General features: G+C 34.1%; 2 protein-coding genes across 2 annotated transcripts in view; both read left to right on the top strand.

Moving 5' to 3' along the window:
- Nucleotides 1–710: 710 nt before the first annotated feature.
- On the top strand, nucleotides 711–6989 carry LOC107477341 (probable methionine--tRNA ligase). Its single transcript, XM_016097335.2, has 17 exons — nucleotides 711–1025; nucleotides 1169–1313; nucleotides 1583–1736; nucleotides 1927–2082; nucleotides 2422–2646; nucleotides 2736–2879; nucleotides 3399–3489; nucleotides 3617–3723; nucleotides 3837–3951; nucleotides 4296–4423; nucleotides 4528–4593; nucleotides 4694–4822; nucleotides 4954–5097; nucleotides 5182–5302; nucleotides 5763–5995; nucleotides 6092–6193; nucleotides 6476–6989. Exons 1-17 carry the CDS (start codon nucleotides 728–730, stop codon nucleotides 6704–6706), a joined length of 2589 nt encoding a protein of 862 aa, XP_015952821.1. The 5' UTR covers nucleotides 711–727; the 3' UTR covers nucleotides 6707–6989.
- Nucleotides 6990–11627: 4638 nt separating this feature from the next.
- Nucleotides 11628–16518, top strand: part of LOC107477340 (protein EXPORTIN 1A) — an 11719-nt gene continuing 6828 nt past the window's right edge. Inside the window, 13 exon segments of the mRNA XM_016097334.3 lie at nucleotides 11628–11747; nucleotides 12223–12339; nucleotides 12882–12974; nucleotides 13100–13171; nucleotides 13540–13647; nucleotides 13744–13826; nucleotides 14815–14953; nucleotides 15032–15100; nucleotides 15184–15261; nucleotides 15384–15446; nucleotides 15543–15587; nucleotides 15737–15844; nucleotides 16049–16147. Coding sequence (XP_015952820.1) covers nucleotides 11649–11747; nucleotides 12223–12339; nucleotides 12882–12974; nucleotides 13100–13171; nucleotides 13540–13647; nucleotides 13744–13826; nucleotides 14815–14953; nucleotides 15032–15100; nucleotides 15184–15261; nucleotides 15384–15446; nucleotides 15543–15587; nucleotides 15737–15844; nucleotides 16049–16147 — 1173 coding nt within the window. The 5' untranslated portion in view covers nucleotides 11628–11648.

The raw sequence follows: 16518 nt of genomic DNA, 5'->3' as shown, positions 1-16518 counted from the left end.
GACCGAAAGAGAGAAGTAAAATTTGTCTTTTAAGATAAGAATTTAATTTTGATGTACCAAAATAATTTTACACGTGTATTTAATTACGTAATGTTATATTAGTAAAAATAATTATTTTTTACATTGATCGCGTGAATAGTTATAAAAAAATGGATATTTTGGAAAAACCTATATTGTCAATGAATTGGTTGTACTTCCAATCAATTAAATTACCAACAAATACAATTTCTCTAATTTTTATAGATGTAATGAATTAAGGAATAAAAAATTAATTGATTAGATAAAATATTTATAAAAATTATGATTAATAGAAAATCTATTTTATTGTTATTTTTGTTTTTAATTGTTAATAAATATGATAGATAAATAATAAAATAATAATTTATAAAATATAAAATAAAATTTATAATTAAAATTAAATAAAGACTATTTGATAATTATTAAAAAACTTAAAAAATATATTTTATTATAGAAATTATTTAATAGTCTAAACATTATGGACCATCGAATTTTGGTCATTGACTGCAATGCAATAAAATTAAAACCCTTAAATAAAACAATATTTTTTATTCATTTTCAAAATACCAAAAAAAGAAATTTACATGATCTATTACATAATAATTGTAACAATAATATGACAAATATAACAAAGTAAAAACAGTTGTTAAGGAAGGGTAAAATGGCAGGGATATAAATATTGAGCCCTAAATCGAAATGAAAGCAAAGCATGATACAGGGATTTTCAGCGTGCAAGCTTCCTGTAACGTCACACACCCTAGCTGCTTCTCTTCACTCACTTTCTCTCTCATCTCTCACTCTCTCTCCTTCTCTGTCGCGCTTCTTCTGGCGGCGTAGCTGCTCAATTTCTCCGGCGGCGGCGTCACATTTACGATTCCGGTCACCTGAAATGGCGGCGAACGATCGGAAAACGCCGAAGCTTCCCGTGAAAGGCAAACGCAACATCCTCATCACAAGCGCCTTGCCTTACGTCAACAACGTCCCTCACCTTGGCAACATCATTGGATGTACGTTCCCCTATCCCTCTCTCTTGAAATTGAAATTTTCTGATTTGGAATTTGTAATTGCCGGAAATGAAATTGAAATCGAAATGAAATGAATCTGATTTATTATTGTTAGGTGAATGAGAATGTGTGTATTGTTTTTTCAGGTGTCTTGAGTGCTGACGTGTATGCTCGGTACTGTCGCCTCCGCGGTTACAATGCTATTTACATTTGCGGTACTGATGAGTATGGCACTGCAACAGAGACTAAAGCTATGGAAGAGAATTGCTCTCCCAAGGAGATTTGTGACAAGTACTTGTTTCCTCTTACTTATTTTTGTGATTTAATAATATGTTGTTTACTTACTATAGTTTATTTGATGAGGTGTAATGTGTTAATTACTTAGCTTAGTTGTGGTATGAAAATTGGATTGGCAGTGGCAGTGTTGTTTCAGTAGGTTGTTTTTTGCTCTTATTATCTGTTGTGAGAATGAATAATCAAAGGATGATGCTGTTGTTTGGAGTTTGATCAATTCTAGAGCCATATTTTGATAATACTTTATGGTATTTGTGTGTTCGTAGGTACCATGCAATTCATAAGGATATCTATGAATGGTTTGATATAAGTTTTGATGAATTTGGGCGGACTTCAGCCCCACAGCAGACTGAAGTTTGCCAAGCAATTTTTAAAAGATTGTTGGACAACAAATGGCTCTCAGAGAACACAATGCAGCAGGTGATGATGAGTTATCTATTACTTTTCAGTACAAAGTGTTACCTATATAAATTTTTAATAATTTTCTTCTGTTGACACCATTTGTCACTTGTAATTGGTTGTAAATGAAGGGTTAGTTACTGATGTTGAGTTTTTTTCACAGACATGTTTCTCATGCTTTGTTTTTACTTAAACGTCTATCATATTTCAGCTTTACTGTGACACATGCAAAAGGTTCTTAGCTGATAGGCTTGTGGAGGGTATATGCCCAACTCCAGGGTGTGAGTATGACTCTGCACGAGGAGATCAATGTGAGAAGTGTGGGAAGCTTCTAAATCCAACAGAATTGAAAACTCCCAGGTGTAAGGTAGTATACTACAAATCTATTTCTTAACTTCTCAATATAGCTTTCATCAATTGGTTAACTAGCGGTTTTTAATCTAATTAATGGGAGAATTTTCACACTAGACTTGTGATTGTATTGGATGATCTTATTGAGCTCAGATTTTTTAGTATTATTTCCATTACATAATCCTTTTCCTTAAAGTTTTGTTTCACTGTTGCATGGCTTTTCCTTCTTTGGTTCTTTCTGATTATTTAATGTAGTTATGGTTTCTTGAGCAATATTGACTAACTTGTTATGTTCTAATACAAATATAGTTGTCGCAGTATGAACTTTTGGCTGAGATTTTCACATCTTAAACAGGTTTGTCAAAATACTCCACGAATTCGTGATACAGATCACTTGTTTCTTGAACTTCCCCTGTTGAGAGAGAAATTGGAAAAATACATAGAGGAGGTGAAAGGGTCATGGAGTTCAAATGCTAAGCAAACAACAGCTTCATGGCTTAGAGAAGGATTAAAGCCACGTTGTATTACCAGGGATCTGAAATGGGGGGTTCCTGTTCCACATGAAAAATACAGTGACAAGGTTAGTTTTTCTGTTCAGTCTTTCACAAAAGAACATGTTGCTTGTTTTTTTGTTCACTAATTTTATAATCATATTATTCAAATTGGAAGGTTTTCTATGTTTGGTTTGATGCACCTATTGGGTATGTCTCAATCACTGCATGCTACACAACTGAATGGGAGAAATGGTGGAAAAACCCAGAGAATGTGGAGTTGTATCAATTTATGGGCAAGGACAATGTGCCTTTCCACACTGTAAGTTATTAGATTTATCGTAGTTTAGGGTTTATGTACCATTATTGCTCCTATAGTTTCCAGGATAATGCATGTTAATATCTTGTTTCCTATGTTCTTCCCCCCCCAAGTGGCATCAGTGATTCCCATTAGTTAAAATGGATCCTTCTGTTAATTTTATATTGTTTTCAATACAATTTTATTTGCTAGTGTTGCTTGTTCTTATGAGAATTGCTTCGAAGTCTCAGCTGCATACTTGTTTGTACATGTGCACATCTTTTCCCTCTAATGACGTTCATTACTTGTAAAGCTTGTTATGGTTGCCACATTTTTTGAAGTGTACAGCCTGTGCTCCATTGACAATTTGACATTGCTTTGCTCTATGGATCCTACAAGTTTAGTTATGTTATGCATCACCTGGTTGCTTAGTGGAGCCGGTCAACAAGAAAAAGACAGCCTTTAATTGCATTGCAGAATGGAGTATAGTTTAGAATGATTGGAAAAATACTTCTTTAGAATCTGATCGAATCGCTTCTTCAGGTGATGTTTCCATCTACTCTTCTTGGAACTGGTGAAAATTGGACCTTGATGAAGACTATTAGTGTTACTGAATACTTGAATTATGAAGCAGGTTGGTTGTTTTTCTTGTCAAGTTTATTGATAAGTGATTTATTGAGACATCACTGCTTGTTGATTTTCATTTGAATAGTTTGAAGTTGAACTAACTGAATTTTGCCTCAAATTCAACTTATTTATAGGGAAGTTTTCTAAAAGCAAAGGCATAGGAGTATTTGGTAATGATGCAAAAGATACTAATATTCCAGTTGAAGTATGGAGATATTACTTACTCACAAATAGGCCCGAGGTAACTCTAGTTTAAATGTACCTTTGGAATATAACTGGTATCTCATGAAGTATAATTGTATGCTCTATTCTGTCTCCCTTTATTAAGTACTTGAATGTGATTATGCAATGTAGGTATCTGATACATTATTTACATGGCCTGATTTGCAAGCAAAATTAAATAGTGAGCTGCTGAATAATTTGGGCAACTTTATCAACCGAGTTTTGAGCTTTATTGCCAAACCTGAAGGTTGGTTGAACTTTTTCTGCATCTGCATCTTGAAATATCTATTAATTTGCTACTACAGAACTGTAGGAATTAAATGCCTAAGGACTATGAGTACATTATTTTGGAACTACATAACTGCAAACAAATTGTTGTCCTTTATCAGTATTTGGGAAGTCAAGTGCACGGTGCTTACATTGGAGTCATTTATCTGCTGCTTTCATCTTGTTCATTTAATGGATTCTGGACGTATGGTTAATCATCCACAATATTTATGTGTTGAAAAGTAATAGAGAGTCCAAAGAAATGTTTGTCTTGACCTGCTTTGCTTTTGCAATAACATTTATTACTAACTCCATCTTATATAGGTCAAGGATATGATTCTGCTATACCTGCTCTTGCTGATGGTCTAAGTAGTGAATCCCATGATCCTACCAAAAAATTGGCTGAAAGAATTTCTGCATACGTGGACCAGTACATAGAGGAAATGGAGAAGGTTGCCAATCCTCTTTTGAAACAACACTGTTTTGTGATTGCTAGAGTTCTGAGTCAGTGCACTGTATTATTATTATGACATTTCTCTTTGCAATCTGGGGACAGGTTAGACTGAAACAAGGATTGAAAATCGCAATGGCCATATCCACCGAGGGGAATGGATATCTGCAGGTATTTGTTCTCCATGCCCCTTGTTGGCATTTTAACACCAATGTTATGTTAAATGGCTGTGTAACTTGCTTCTGGACCTTTTTGTTAATTAACTTTCTAGGAATGTGAATTTTGGCGCCTTTACAAGGAAAACAAACCTCTTTGTTCTCTTGTTATGAAAACTGCGGTTGGGGTTGTATATATTCTTGCATGTTTATTGGAACCCTTTATGCCGTCATTAACACAGGAGGTAAATTCACTTCCCTTTTTACGTGATTTTCCGATGTAGTGTTGGTCTTCTGTTTGTTTTTTCCCCAAACAAAAACTGAGATTTTTTATATTGCAATATATTCTGGGTACTTTTCTGTTTTGTCATTGAAGGTATTTAAGCAGCTAAATTTGTCTACGGAATTGCATCTTTCGCTTTGTGACGAAAAAGGAGATGTTAACAAGGCAAAGATACCTTGGGAGATCCTAAATGCTGGCCATAAAATTGGGAAACCGCAGCCACTGTTCAAGGAACTGGTATTGACTTGTTTTTTGTGAATTAGGAAAGATCCTTGCATTCTAGTTGTGTGATTTATTGATTTGTTCAATGTTGTTAAACAGAAAGATGAAGACGTAGAGTTCTACAGGAAGAAATTTGCGGGAAGTCAAGCTGATAGGATCTTGCGTGCAGAGGCTGAAGCTGGAAAAGTCGCCGAGGAACTGAAGAAGACAAAAATTTCAGGTTGTTTTTTATAAATTTTTATTTAATCTACTTTCTCTAATTTTAGAAAAGTTTTGGTTTTTGGAGGGAAAAAAACAGTATACAAAGATAGAGGGTGAGATATCCTATTATTTCGGCGGAATATCAAAACCAGAAGACAAGGGTTGGAAAAGTATCAAAACTATATGCATTAATGCCTTAGATGTCCCTAAATATCACAGATAGGTACTTCAGCTCGAAGAATCCTATCCCCAAATACAATAAATAGCTTCTTGGACCATTTATAATACGCTGCTCCATTTTAACTTAATAACCCATAATATAGCAATCGTTGCATCCTTGTGTATGATACCATTAACTAATTCTTATTTATCATAGCAATCATTAGATATATCTCATTTGTTATGGTGTGTCTGATTGCATACTCTTTTACGAAGTTTTAAAGATTGGATGCTCAGATTAATGCCATTGTTTGCAACAGATGGTGGAAAGAAAAAATCATCGTCAAAGTCATCAAATGATGGCAAAAACAAAGCTGCTCCTGAGCCAGAAATTACCATCAGCAGGCTTGATATACGTGTTGGCCTTATTAAGAAAGCTCAAAAACATCCCGATGCTGATTCACTATACGTGGAAGAGATTGATGTTGGCGAAGAACAGCCCAGAACAGTTGTTAGTGGGCTTGTCAAGTATATACCACTTGAAGAAATGCAGGTCTGTTCAGCTAGCATGTGTATATCCTGTTTATATAACTACTTTTGTAGGTACTGTTTTATCTATCGCTTGACTAATCCTAATAAATTTCTTCAGAATCGAAAGGTCTGTGTTCTCTGCAACCTAAAGCCAGCAACCATGAGGGGAATTAAATCCCAAGCAATGGTTCTAGCTGCTTCGAATAGTGATCACACCAAGGTAAGGAAAACACAATGCCTTTACATGTATGTACATTGGTGGGCATATATTTCGTTGGTTGTTTACCAAAGAAAATAATTGAATCATGATTAGTAAAAGATGTATGATCTCACGCTGCGTGTACATAACCGCAATGTGTATCTTTTAACCACACTGTTGCTGCGTTTGAATTTCTTTGGAATTTTCTTCCCTGAAGTATTTTTTTGTTTTCCTTTCAAGTACTTCTTTCACTTGAGGTATTAGAGTAGTAGAGTGCTAAATTTCTGATTGCTGTGCTCATAGGTGGAGTTGGTTGAGCCACCCAGTTCAGCAAAAGTTGGAGAAAGAGTCACATTCCCAGGGTTTGAAGGTAATCCTGATGAACTCTTGAACCCAAAGAAGAAAGTCTGGGAAACATTGCAAGTGGATCTGCAAAGTAATGGAGAACTAGTGGCATGCTACAAGGATGTTCCACTCACCACATCAGCTGGTGTTTGCAAGGTCTCATCCATACAAAATGGATCAATTAGGTAGACAAACATCAAAGGTTTTCAGTGTTGGGGAGTGTGTGTCAGAGTGATATAAATTAATTAAATAGGAAAAGAGAAAACATAATTTATCCCTTACTATTGATTAGCCAGATTGTTGTTGCTTTTCATGTTTAAGTTTAGAATATACATTGATGAGTACTTTTCATTTTTTGTGAGCCGGACCCAAATTGTTAAGATGGTCGGCTAAATTTCAATTGTTCTCTATACTTTTCTTGTGCCACGTGGTCATACGATGATGATATAAGCAATCATTCCTTCAAAGCCAATATTGAACATCTTGTGATGGAGACGCTTATGGTTATTCAAAGGACAAAGATTACTATAGGATGAATGGTAAACGGCTCCTGAACAAAAAGGATAGATGGCAGTGAGTGAAATTGAAAGTAAAGAGAATGTCGGCAGTAGGGGTGAACATAACCGGGCCATGCTGGTTCTCAATTCTGGTCAGAACTAGCCCCTCTTTTTTGGCAACTTTGGTAAAACCCAAAACGAAAAGGAGTGATCCGGTCTATTATATAAACCGTGTTATGGTTCATGTTTGGGTTATCCAGCCGGGACTGGTTAAACCTAGAGAGTAGAAATCTAAACTCCGATTAATTCTTGTCTACTTTTGTTAGTTCGAATTAAGCCTTGTGTATGTAACAATTCATTGGCCAGAAGTAAACTCTTAAATGGAGCTTCGATCCACAACAAATTAATCATTGATTTACTAGGTTAGGGATATCCTGATGGAAAAAAAATCAGCTAGGTCTTTACTAGGTTAGGGATATTGTGATGGAAAAAAAAATCAGCTAGGTCTTTCCCTCCTTCCTTTCCTCTATTTTGTCTCTCGAATCAACTAGCCCTTCTTGGTGTCATTGATTTGTAATCTCTCTATTGCTGCGTATTGCAACTGCAGGACTTAGTGTCATTGCTATGGAGTCTTTACTTGTCAATTCTCATCATTGTAGGCCCTCTGTCCATCATTGTTACTAGATATTTGTTCCTCTTGCCATCGCTCCATCCACTGCTCTTCTTGTTATTGTTTCTTCTTTTACTTCTATCATCTTGCTACGTTGTTGCTAGAGGTGATAAATGGAAAAGTCTGCCCTGCTCGCAAAAAGCTTGTCATCTGGCGGGATGGTCTGCTCCGCCCCACCTAATGAGGTTCTCGCCTTGCCTAATGGCGGGCTTATGAGCCAAACCCTCAAATTTTTTTATAAATTATTAAATATTAAATAATATATATAATTTCACAACCATTTTAATAAATTTATAATTTTTAAAAACATAAAAAAATTATAATTTCTAAATTCACAAATATTAAATTCTATAATTATAAATGTAATAAACATAATTATAAACCAAGGCTTTTTAAAACAAAGTAATAAAATTAACATTGCCCAAAACAAAATAAACATTATTCAAAACATATAATTAAACATCTTCAACTTTATAATCAATCAAATATAAAACATAATAAAAAATATAACTTAAAATATCTTCAGTTATCATCTTCATCTTCTTGTAGATAATAATACCCTAGAAATTTGTAAAAAGGCCCTAACAAAAAACACGTCTGCCCTGCTGGCCCTGTTGGGGAAGTTCGCCCCGCCGAAGCCTACGAATTGCGGTGCTGGTGAGATAGTTTCAAATTTCCAGCCCAACTCATTTTTTTGGCGGGTTACATAGGCCAGTCCAATGAGTTTCGGTCCATTTGTCACCCCTAGTTGCTGCTAAATTTGCACTCATTGTCGTTGTTGCATCTTTGCTTTGTCGCCATCATCAAATAGATTTGTAAACTTTTGCTGTCGTTGCTTTCTTTGACCATTTATTTTAATACTTGAGACCGAATTATTATTGTTGTTGTTGTTGTGAATTGATGTATTTAGCATTTTTGTAGGCAAAATCAAATTAGATTGAGAATTTAATTCTGTTTAATTTTTTTGTTCATTTATTTGTTTAAAATATTCTATTAGTTTCGGTTTTGTCTAATTTCTTTTTAATTTTGACGATCATCCTTCACCGTCATTTCTTTGCTAGCAACAGACACCTTCAAGCCCAAAATATAAGATTAGTTTTGGGTCAAATTTTATCTAATTTTTGCGATGTTGCTAAATCATAACCATATGGTAGTCAAGATTTTAGTTCAAGTCATAAATTATATGCCTCTTAATATGTTATATTTTGAGTTGAAATTTGGCAAAGATCAAGTAATGAATAAGAATCCAAGTGTTGGGGTGTGAGTTTGTAATATAATATTTAGGATTGAGAACTGTTTGTTTAATTTATTTGACAAAAAAAAAAGTATACTCATATGTAAATAGAGCGTTGCTTGTCAAAGCATACTTTTGATTTGTAAACTTTGCTTACTAAGAAGTAATCTTGAAAAGGTATTTCACAACAAGCATCTAATTTTTAATTTTTTACAATAAATTATACAGTATTTATTTAATTTAAATATTAAAAACAAAATACTAAAACAATCAAAAACGAAAAATAAAATATTTTTTTATCTTAATTCATTTGTTGATATTGTCTATTTTATTAGGTAGGAATGTCAATTAAGTCTCTTAATCTCACCCTAATTTATAACTTTATTCTTGATGATAGAGATGATAATAATGGGTGCCGGTGAGAGAAAGAAGTCTATGTGTTGTAACAATTTTCACATAGTGATATTCTCTGGTTGTCATTTGACAACGGCCGTGGTTTTTCTCCGGTAATTGGAGTTTCCACGTTAAATTCTTGTGTTGTGATTGTGTCTATTTTATTTCTCTGTCAAAGGTGTTTTCTCAAGGGGGAATGGTGTCTTATTCCCAACAAATAAAACACTCCATATTCACTCATAAAAAATGCAACTACAAATATTTATACCTTCTATAAGGCACGTTTTGTTGCCAATGAATTATATATAACTCAAATGACATAATCTTCCTAAATAAATTCTTTTGAATTAAATGTGTTTAAAAAAAATATTACAAGTTATATATACTGGTTTTGGGTGATGTTTGCAAAATAATTCTGACAACTAAGTGATAGGAGGAACAAACCGAATTAATGGTGTCAATGCCATCAAAGTAAAACTTTAGAGCATGTGAAAAGATTTACGTCATGCTGCTGAATTTGGAATCAAGCTCGTGGAGTATAAGTTTGACTGTCCTGAGTCGTATGATCTGGTGTCTGGATTAGATTACCTATAGACATAGTGAAATAGAGATAGTTAAAAGGATCTTTCACTTAAAGACGAGAGCAGATTGAGAAGTAAAATTTGAACTCATAACAAGAGATTATAATAAAATTGCACATTAGCTTGTTAAAAGAGAAGTTTGTGATATTGATGCTGAGATAGTTTGGCCACCTCCAAATGCATTACTTCCTCTGTGCAGAACTTTGGATAATTTATTCTTCACTGTTTTCTCTTTCTTTCTCTCTCTCTCTCTTTTTTATATCGTTGTTCACCAAAAAATAGACGTAATTTGTGTGATATCGTTGTTCACCATATTCACCCATTAATCTTGTAAAATATTTTATATTAGACACAAGAGACTAAACTGGAGAATGGATGGTATATTATTGAGTGCATTCAAGTTGTCTAAAATGATACAATATAGAAGAATATTTATAGGTGCTAAGAGAATCGAAATAATAAAGACGTAATATCCTATAATAAATATTCAGATATGTTAAATAATGCTAATTGATCTTAATTATATTCTAACATCTCCCTCAAACTCAAGTGACAACTTGAGTTTGAAACTTATTGAAAACAATGAATAGAACGGGTGCAAACAGAACTACCGGTAGGAAGCGCAGACTGCCACTTATCAATGTAATTGAAAACAATCATATCTGTTTTTTTTTATGACCGTTCACGCATTCAATGTAAAAAATAGTTTTTTTTACTAATATGACATCACATAATTGAATGCACGTATAAAACTACTTTACATTGATAATATATTAAAATTAAATTCATATTTTATACCGTTCCATTCAAATATTGAATGATATAACAATAATCAAAATAAAAATAATAATTTTTTGTCCAATTGGCAAGCAGGTATAAGAAGAATGTAATGGTTATCTCCATCAATTTGAGCATACAATCTTATTTGAGTTTGAGATTTTGTGACAACAACAAACATTAAGAAAATAATAATAATAATTAAGAATACTAATAAAATAATTATTTATATATAATTATTTTAATATAAAAGTAATAGTTAAGAATGATTAAATAATTTAATATATTTGATTAAATTAATTTTTAATTATTATTTTCATAAAAAAATAATTATAAATAAATTTTTATTTAATAATAAATAGAAGTGTAAACTATAAACCGTAAAAGTGGTTTACTAAAATTGACTCACAAAAATCCATGTACACAAGGTTTAGTAAATAGTAAATAGCCCCACCCATGAAAGGAATTAGAGTTATGTAAGTTATAGGGCCCAAAAAAGTGTCAGTCCCAGCGAGTTGGACTGAACCCATTCCATTCCTATTCATTCTTAGTTACCAAACTCACACACACACCCGCACTCATCCAATCAAATCAAATCAAATCACCCTTCATTCACCACTAACAACTTCACTTCGCTTTTTCCCCCTTCACAACACACTTCTTCGCTCTCTCTTTCTCTCTCTTACTCTGCTTCAAATTCAAGCTGTCTTTTACCCTTCTCTCACTCTATATATATATATTTTTATTTCCAAACGAATAAAAATTAAAATAAAAAGTGGGAAAAAGGGTTGTGTCTGCGTGTTTGTGTCTCTCCCTCCCTTTCTCCCTAAAATCTTTCTCTCGAATCTCCCTCTCTTTCTCTTTCTAGGGTTTTGCTTCTTTCTCTTCTCTCTCTCTCTTTTACACATTCTATTCGCTCTCTGTATTTGTCTCCTTGTGTGTCTCTCTCTAGGGTTTATCACTCTCTAAGCTCTCAGCCATGGCCGCCGAGAAGCTCAGAGATTTGAGCCAGCCGATTGATGTGCCCTTGCTTGACGCCACCGTCGCCGCCTTCTATGGCACCGGATCTAAAGAAGAGGTCAGCTTCCACTATTCTCCTCCTTCTTCGACTCTCTTTGCACTGCCGCAATGTACCCTACATATTTTAGGGTTTAAAATTCTCTTGAAGTTGCCACTTTTTTTATTGGGTCTTTCATTAGAAGGGGCTTTAGCGAAGCTGTTTAACACCGTGCTAATATTATTGACTGCAAAAATCATATTTTCAGAACTCAAATTGAGTATGATTAATCTGGGGTGTGTATTGCTTTTTTCTTTTTTTTTTTTGAACTAACTAATGGTTGATACTTAATTAAACTTATATGGGATTGAAAATTGGGAACATTACCAATGTCTATTGGTTGGTTGTGTTGGAGTGCTGTTTTGATGAATATGCTGCTGCTGCATTAGTCGTTGGGCTTGTTTCACTTAAAGAGGACGTGGCACTGTGTGTGGAAATTTTGCCCCTTTGGTGTTGTGAAGACTAACAGGTTTTCGTGCGGATTGTAATCTTGCAGAGAAGTGCTGCTGATCAGATTTTGCGCGACTTGCAAAACAATCCCGATATGTGGCTTCAAGTAATGCATATTTTGCAGAACACTCAAAATCTCAACACAAAGTTCTTCGCCTTGCAGGTTGGTTTTGTTAATGATCTGAGCCATAGCATTTAGGGTTTACGGATTTACGGACTTAATTCATTCCTGCAAAATGTGTTCGTTTAGGTCATAATGCTATTAATATGCTGGACAACCGACCATTACATGTATAAAGCCGATGAAAATAACAAGGATATTGTTGTCCAGATAACTCCTTATTTATATATTCAGTCATTCATTTAGGATATGGTTTATTAGGGACTTAAACCGTTCCTGCAAAATGCCATGGTTAGACCGTAAGTCCATAATGCTATGACTAGTGGTGGACAAGTGTGCATTATATTTAAAAATACAAAGCAAATGACAAGGGTCGCATTGTTTAGATAACTCTATAGAATGGTTCATTTGCTTCTTGTGCTTTGTTCTTATGATATTTGGGTATTTAGTTCTGGCCTCTGCATTCAAGTGGCTGATAGTTCTGTTTACAACATTTGTTAGGTCTCAAACTAGCTTTCCACTTGTTATCAGAATGTCAATTTAGCTGCCTTCTTACTAGTTTTTTTTTTGGCTTGTACATACAGGTTCTAGAAGGTGTAATTAAGTATAGATGGAATGCACTACCTGTCGAGCAGCGAGACGGAATGAAAAATTTCATCTCTGATGTTATTGTACAGGTATCAGCTGCATTTGAGAAAGAAGAAACATTTAGCTAATCAGACATACCTTGATATTCATCATCTTTTTTTCCGGATACCTAGTTTCCCTGCATCATTGATATTGTTGTACTTTCATTGCACAGCTTTCTAGCAATGATGCATCATTTCGGACTGAAAGGTTGTATGTCAACAAACTCAATATCATATTAGTCCAGGTAACAAATGCCCTAATGTTGTTTTTAGTAGTTATTCTGTTAGCTTTGTAACCCCATTATCCAGTGCACGTTGTATGAGTTCAAGGTTCTTAATGTTGCACACCTCTTCATTTTCATCTCTCAAATTATTTTTCTCTTGCTACCTAATTGTTGAAACTTGAAAGTCTATTTTATTATTTAAATCGATTATTTTATTTTTAATTATTTTTTGAGATCAAGGCTGCCAATTCTTTAACAATTCGCCCAAAATCTGGATTCAGGAACATTCTTTGCGTTGAGTTCTTATTTTCATTCCCCTGGCCTTTGATATATAATCATGAATTTGCGCACAGCTAAAACCCATACAATGATCTGTTTATCTCATGCAGATTTTGAAGCACGATTGGCCAACAAGATGGGAGAAGTTTATTCCTGACCTTGTCGCAGCGGCAAAAACTAGTGAAACAATTTGTGAGAATTGTATGGCTATATTGAAAGTAAGTTTATCATGTGTTGAAAGTCAGCTTATCTTATTTTTTTAAAACTTTTATTTTTGTCCTAACAGCGAGTACTAAATTCAATTTTTTTTTCAGCTTTTGAGTGAAGAGGTTTTTGATTTTTCAAGAGGAGAGATGACTCAGCAGAAGATTAAGGAGCTTAAGCAATCATTGAACAGGTAACTCTTGATCGCTTTTATACAGAAATTTCATGTGATCTGAAAATTTTCTTTGATGGTTGCTTTTCCATTTCTCTTTCTATTAAGCTGGAGTTCTGTAGATTTAGTTATTGGTTTTGAAGCAATAGATTTATAGGATGCCTTCATGGAGTTTCATAATTTCTGTTTCAAGTAAATAAGGTTTAAATGTTGCTAGAAGAAAAGATTTTTGGACTTAGGATCATGATGTGCAATGTTTGGTATTCTGCAGTGTGTTTGATAGGGAGAAGTGCTTGGGTTTTGTGAAGTTTTTCAGTTGAAGTCTGTTGATGTGTTGGTTGGTTGTGGGATCAAAAGTTCTTGGTTTCTTTTGGCTCCTAAGCCAATTGGTGTTTTAAGGGTGTTTTGTGTACTGATTTGCATAGGAAATGTGCTCTCCATGGCCACTGCAATTCTTGAGGTTATTAGGGGAGTTTTTCTGTAACATTTTTGGTATTTTTGTTCTGATGGAGGAAATCTTATTCTCGCCTCACTGTATTTCTGTTGCTTTGATGAACTTTTTTCCCTGAAAAATATTTTTGTTCTCTTTTGCAAGTGGTGTATTGATTGAAAGACTAGTGAGCTATTATAACTGCTTATATGAATGGCTAGGTCAACCAATTATTGAAAATGACTAGTTGGGAGAAAACACTATGGTTGTTACTGCAGTATTTGTTAATTGCTAGATGCATCTACTCACTGGCAGGTTGCATTGGGTTGACTGAAACAAAATGATATGTTTGTTGATTGGTAGGATTTTATGAAAAAGAAAATCATCTTTGAAAAATTACACATTGGGGTTTTAGTACTTTCTATCTGTGTCTTGTAATTAGTTGACAATTTTACTTAATAGCATCACCTGGTTCCTTTTATTCCAGAATTCATCATACATGATTTTGCTTGTTTCGTGCTTGGTTATTTGAATATTTCTGCAACATTTTTGCTAATTTTTCTACTTTCTTCTTTGCAGTGAATTTCAACTCATACATGAGTTATGCTTATATGTGTTATCAGCATCGCAGAGGACTGAGCTCATACGTGCCACTCTCTCTACTTTGCATGCCTTCTTATCCTGGATTCCCCTGGGTTATATATTTGAATCAACATTGGTAGGCCCTTTTTTCTGCTTTAATGGTATTCTATGGGAAAATTCACAAACTGATAATTTTATATTTGTTATGTCACAGCTTGAGACACTCCTTAAGTTTTTCCCAATTACAGCATATAGGAATTTGACATTGCAATGTTTGACAGAGGTATGTTTCATCATATGAATGCTTATATTTTTACCTGAAAATTTTTATGATAACATTTATTTTTTTTTTTAAAATATTTGTAGGTAGCATCCCTTCAATTTGGAAATTACTATGATGTGCAGTATGTGAAGATGTATAGTATATTTGTGGTCCAATTGCAGGTGTGTTTTGGTTGTTTTCTTTGTGTATAGTTGTATAGTGTTCAATTATTCAGTTGATTCTATTTTGAGCTTAATATAATCTAGTTTTCGTTGTTTATGGGATAATTTTTTATTCAATGTAGGGCATACTTCCACTTACTACAAATATACCTGAGGCATATGCACATGGCTCAAGTGAGGAACAAGTGGGTCTTTGTAATTTTCTGAACAAACATCCTGATTTACTTATCGAAAGAATTGACTGTGAATTGTTTTCCTGACCCTTTTCCTCATTTTCATAGGCATTTATTCAAAATTTGGCACTGTTCTTCACATCATTCTTCAAGGCAAGTCTAATTTTTGCAGGCTCTCTATAGATCAATGGTTATGGGTTTTGGAGTTGAAAAAATCTCTTCTTTTAATTGTATTTCTCATTCCCTACCCCTCGCTTTTTCTGTTTACTGTTTCTCTTAACAGTTTCCATGTATTTATGCAGGTTCACATTCGCATCCTTGAAACCACCCAAGAGAACATATCTGCTTTACTGCTGGGCCTAGAGTATCTTATCAACATTTCATATGTGGACGATACCGAGGTCTTTAAGGTCTGTTGATTTTGAAATGTTTTTTTTCCCCCTCTACATATATCCAAAGTTGTCTCTAATCTTGATATTGCTGATAGTCATGCTCTTCAACCACAACCAACAGTGTGTCTGTTAGCCTGCATGTGCATACTACAAAAGTATTTGTTCCTGCCTTCTGTTCTGAATACTGAATTTCAGATTATTCCTTGTTTGTTGATACGACAGGTCTGTCTGGACTACTGGAATTGCTTGGTATCGGAGCTGTTTGAGCCTCACCGTAGTTTGGATAATCCTGCTGCTTCTGCAAATCTGATGGGACTTCAGGTATTATCTCCGTATTGTTGGGACTCTGATTGTTGAAATTATAGAATATATGATTTTCTTGTGAGGTTAGTGTTCACAGTACATCATTTATTTGCCTATTTGTTTTTTGATTGATAATGTGTAAAAGGTTGTAATTGTTATTAAATGGGGGGAAAAATAAGATATCTAATCCTGTTCTTGTCTACTCTCTTCTCATCTAATACATTTTCCTTTTTTCTATCTAGAAAACAAAAGGCAAAAGCAAAAGAACATAATTGGTTTCAATGTCTACTGTCCTTTTTGTTTTCCTTTTACTCAATTCCTCTTAGATCTCCTCTTTTGCCAATTCTTATTTATTTGAACAACTTCAAAATATTTTCACGTCACAAGAT

This window comes from Arachis duranensis, chromosome 3, assembly GCF_000817695.3.
Source record: "Arachis duranensis cultivar V14167 chromosome 3, aradu.V14167.gnm2.J7QH, whole genome shotgun sequence".
In the NCBI taxonomy this organism is placed as follows: Eukaryota; Viridiplantae; Streptophyta; class Magnoliopsida; order Fabales; family Fabaceae; genus Arachis; species Arachis duranensis.
This window is presented reverse-complemented; position numbering and strand designations above follow the sequence as displayed.

Excerpts from the sequence above, each read along its gene's own strand:
- LOC107477341 (XM_016097335.2), top strand. The coding sequence starts at position 728 with ATGATACAGGGATTTTCAGCGTGCAAGCTTCCTGTAACGTCACACACC. Across the intron at positions 3,490-3,616 it reads ATACTTGAATTATGAAGCAG|GGAAGTTTTCTAAAAGCAAA; the intron begins GTTGGTTGTTTT and ends ACTTATTTATAG. Across the intron at positions 5,303-5,762 it reads GAAGAAGACAAAAATTTCAG|ATGGTGGAAAGAAAAAATCA; the intron begins GTTGTTTTTTAT and ends TGTTTGCAACAG.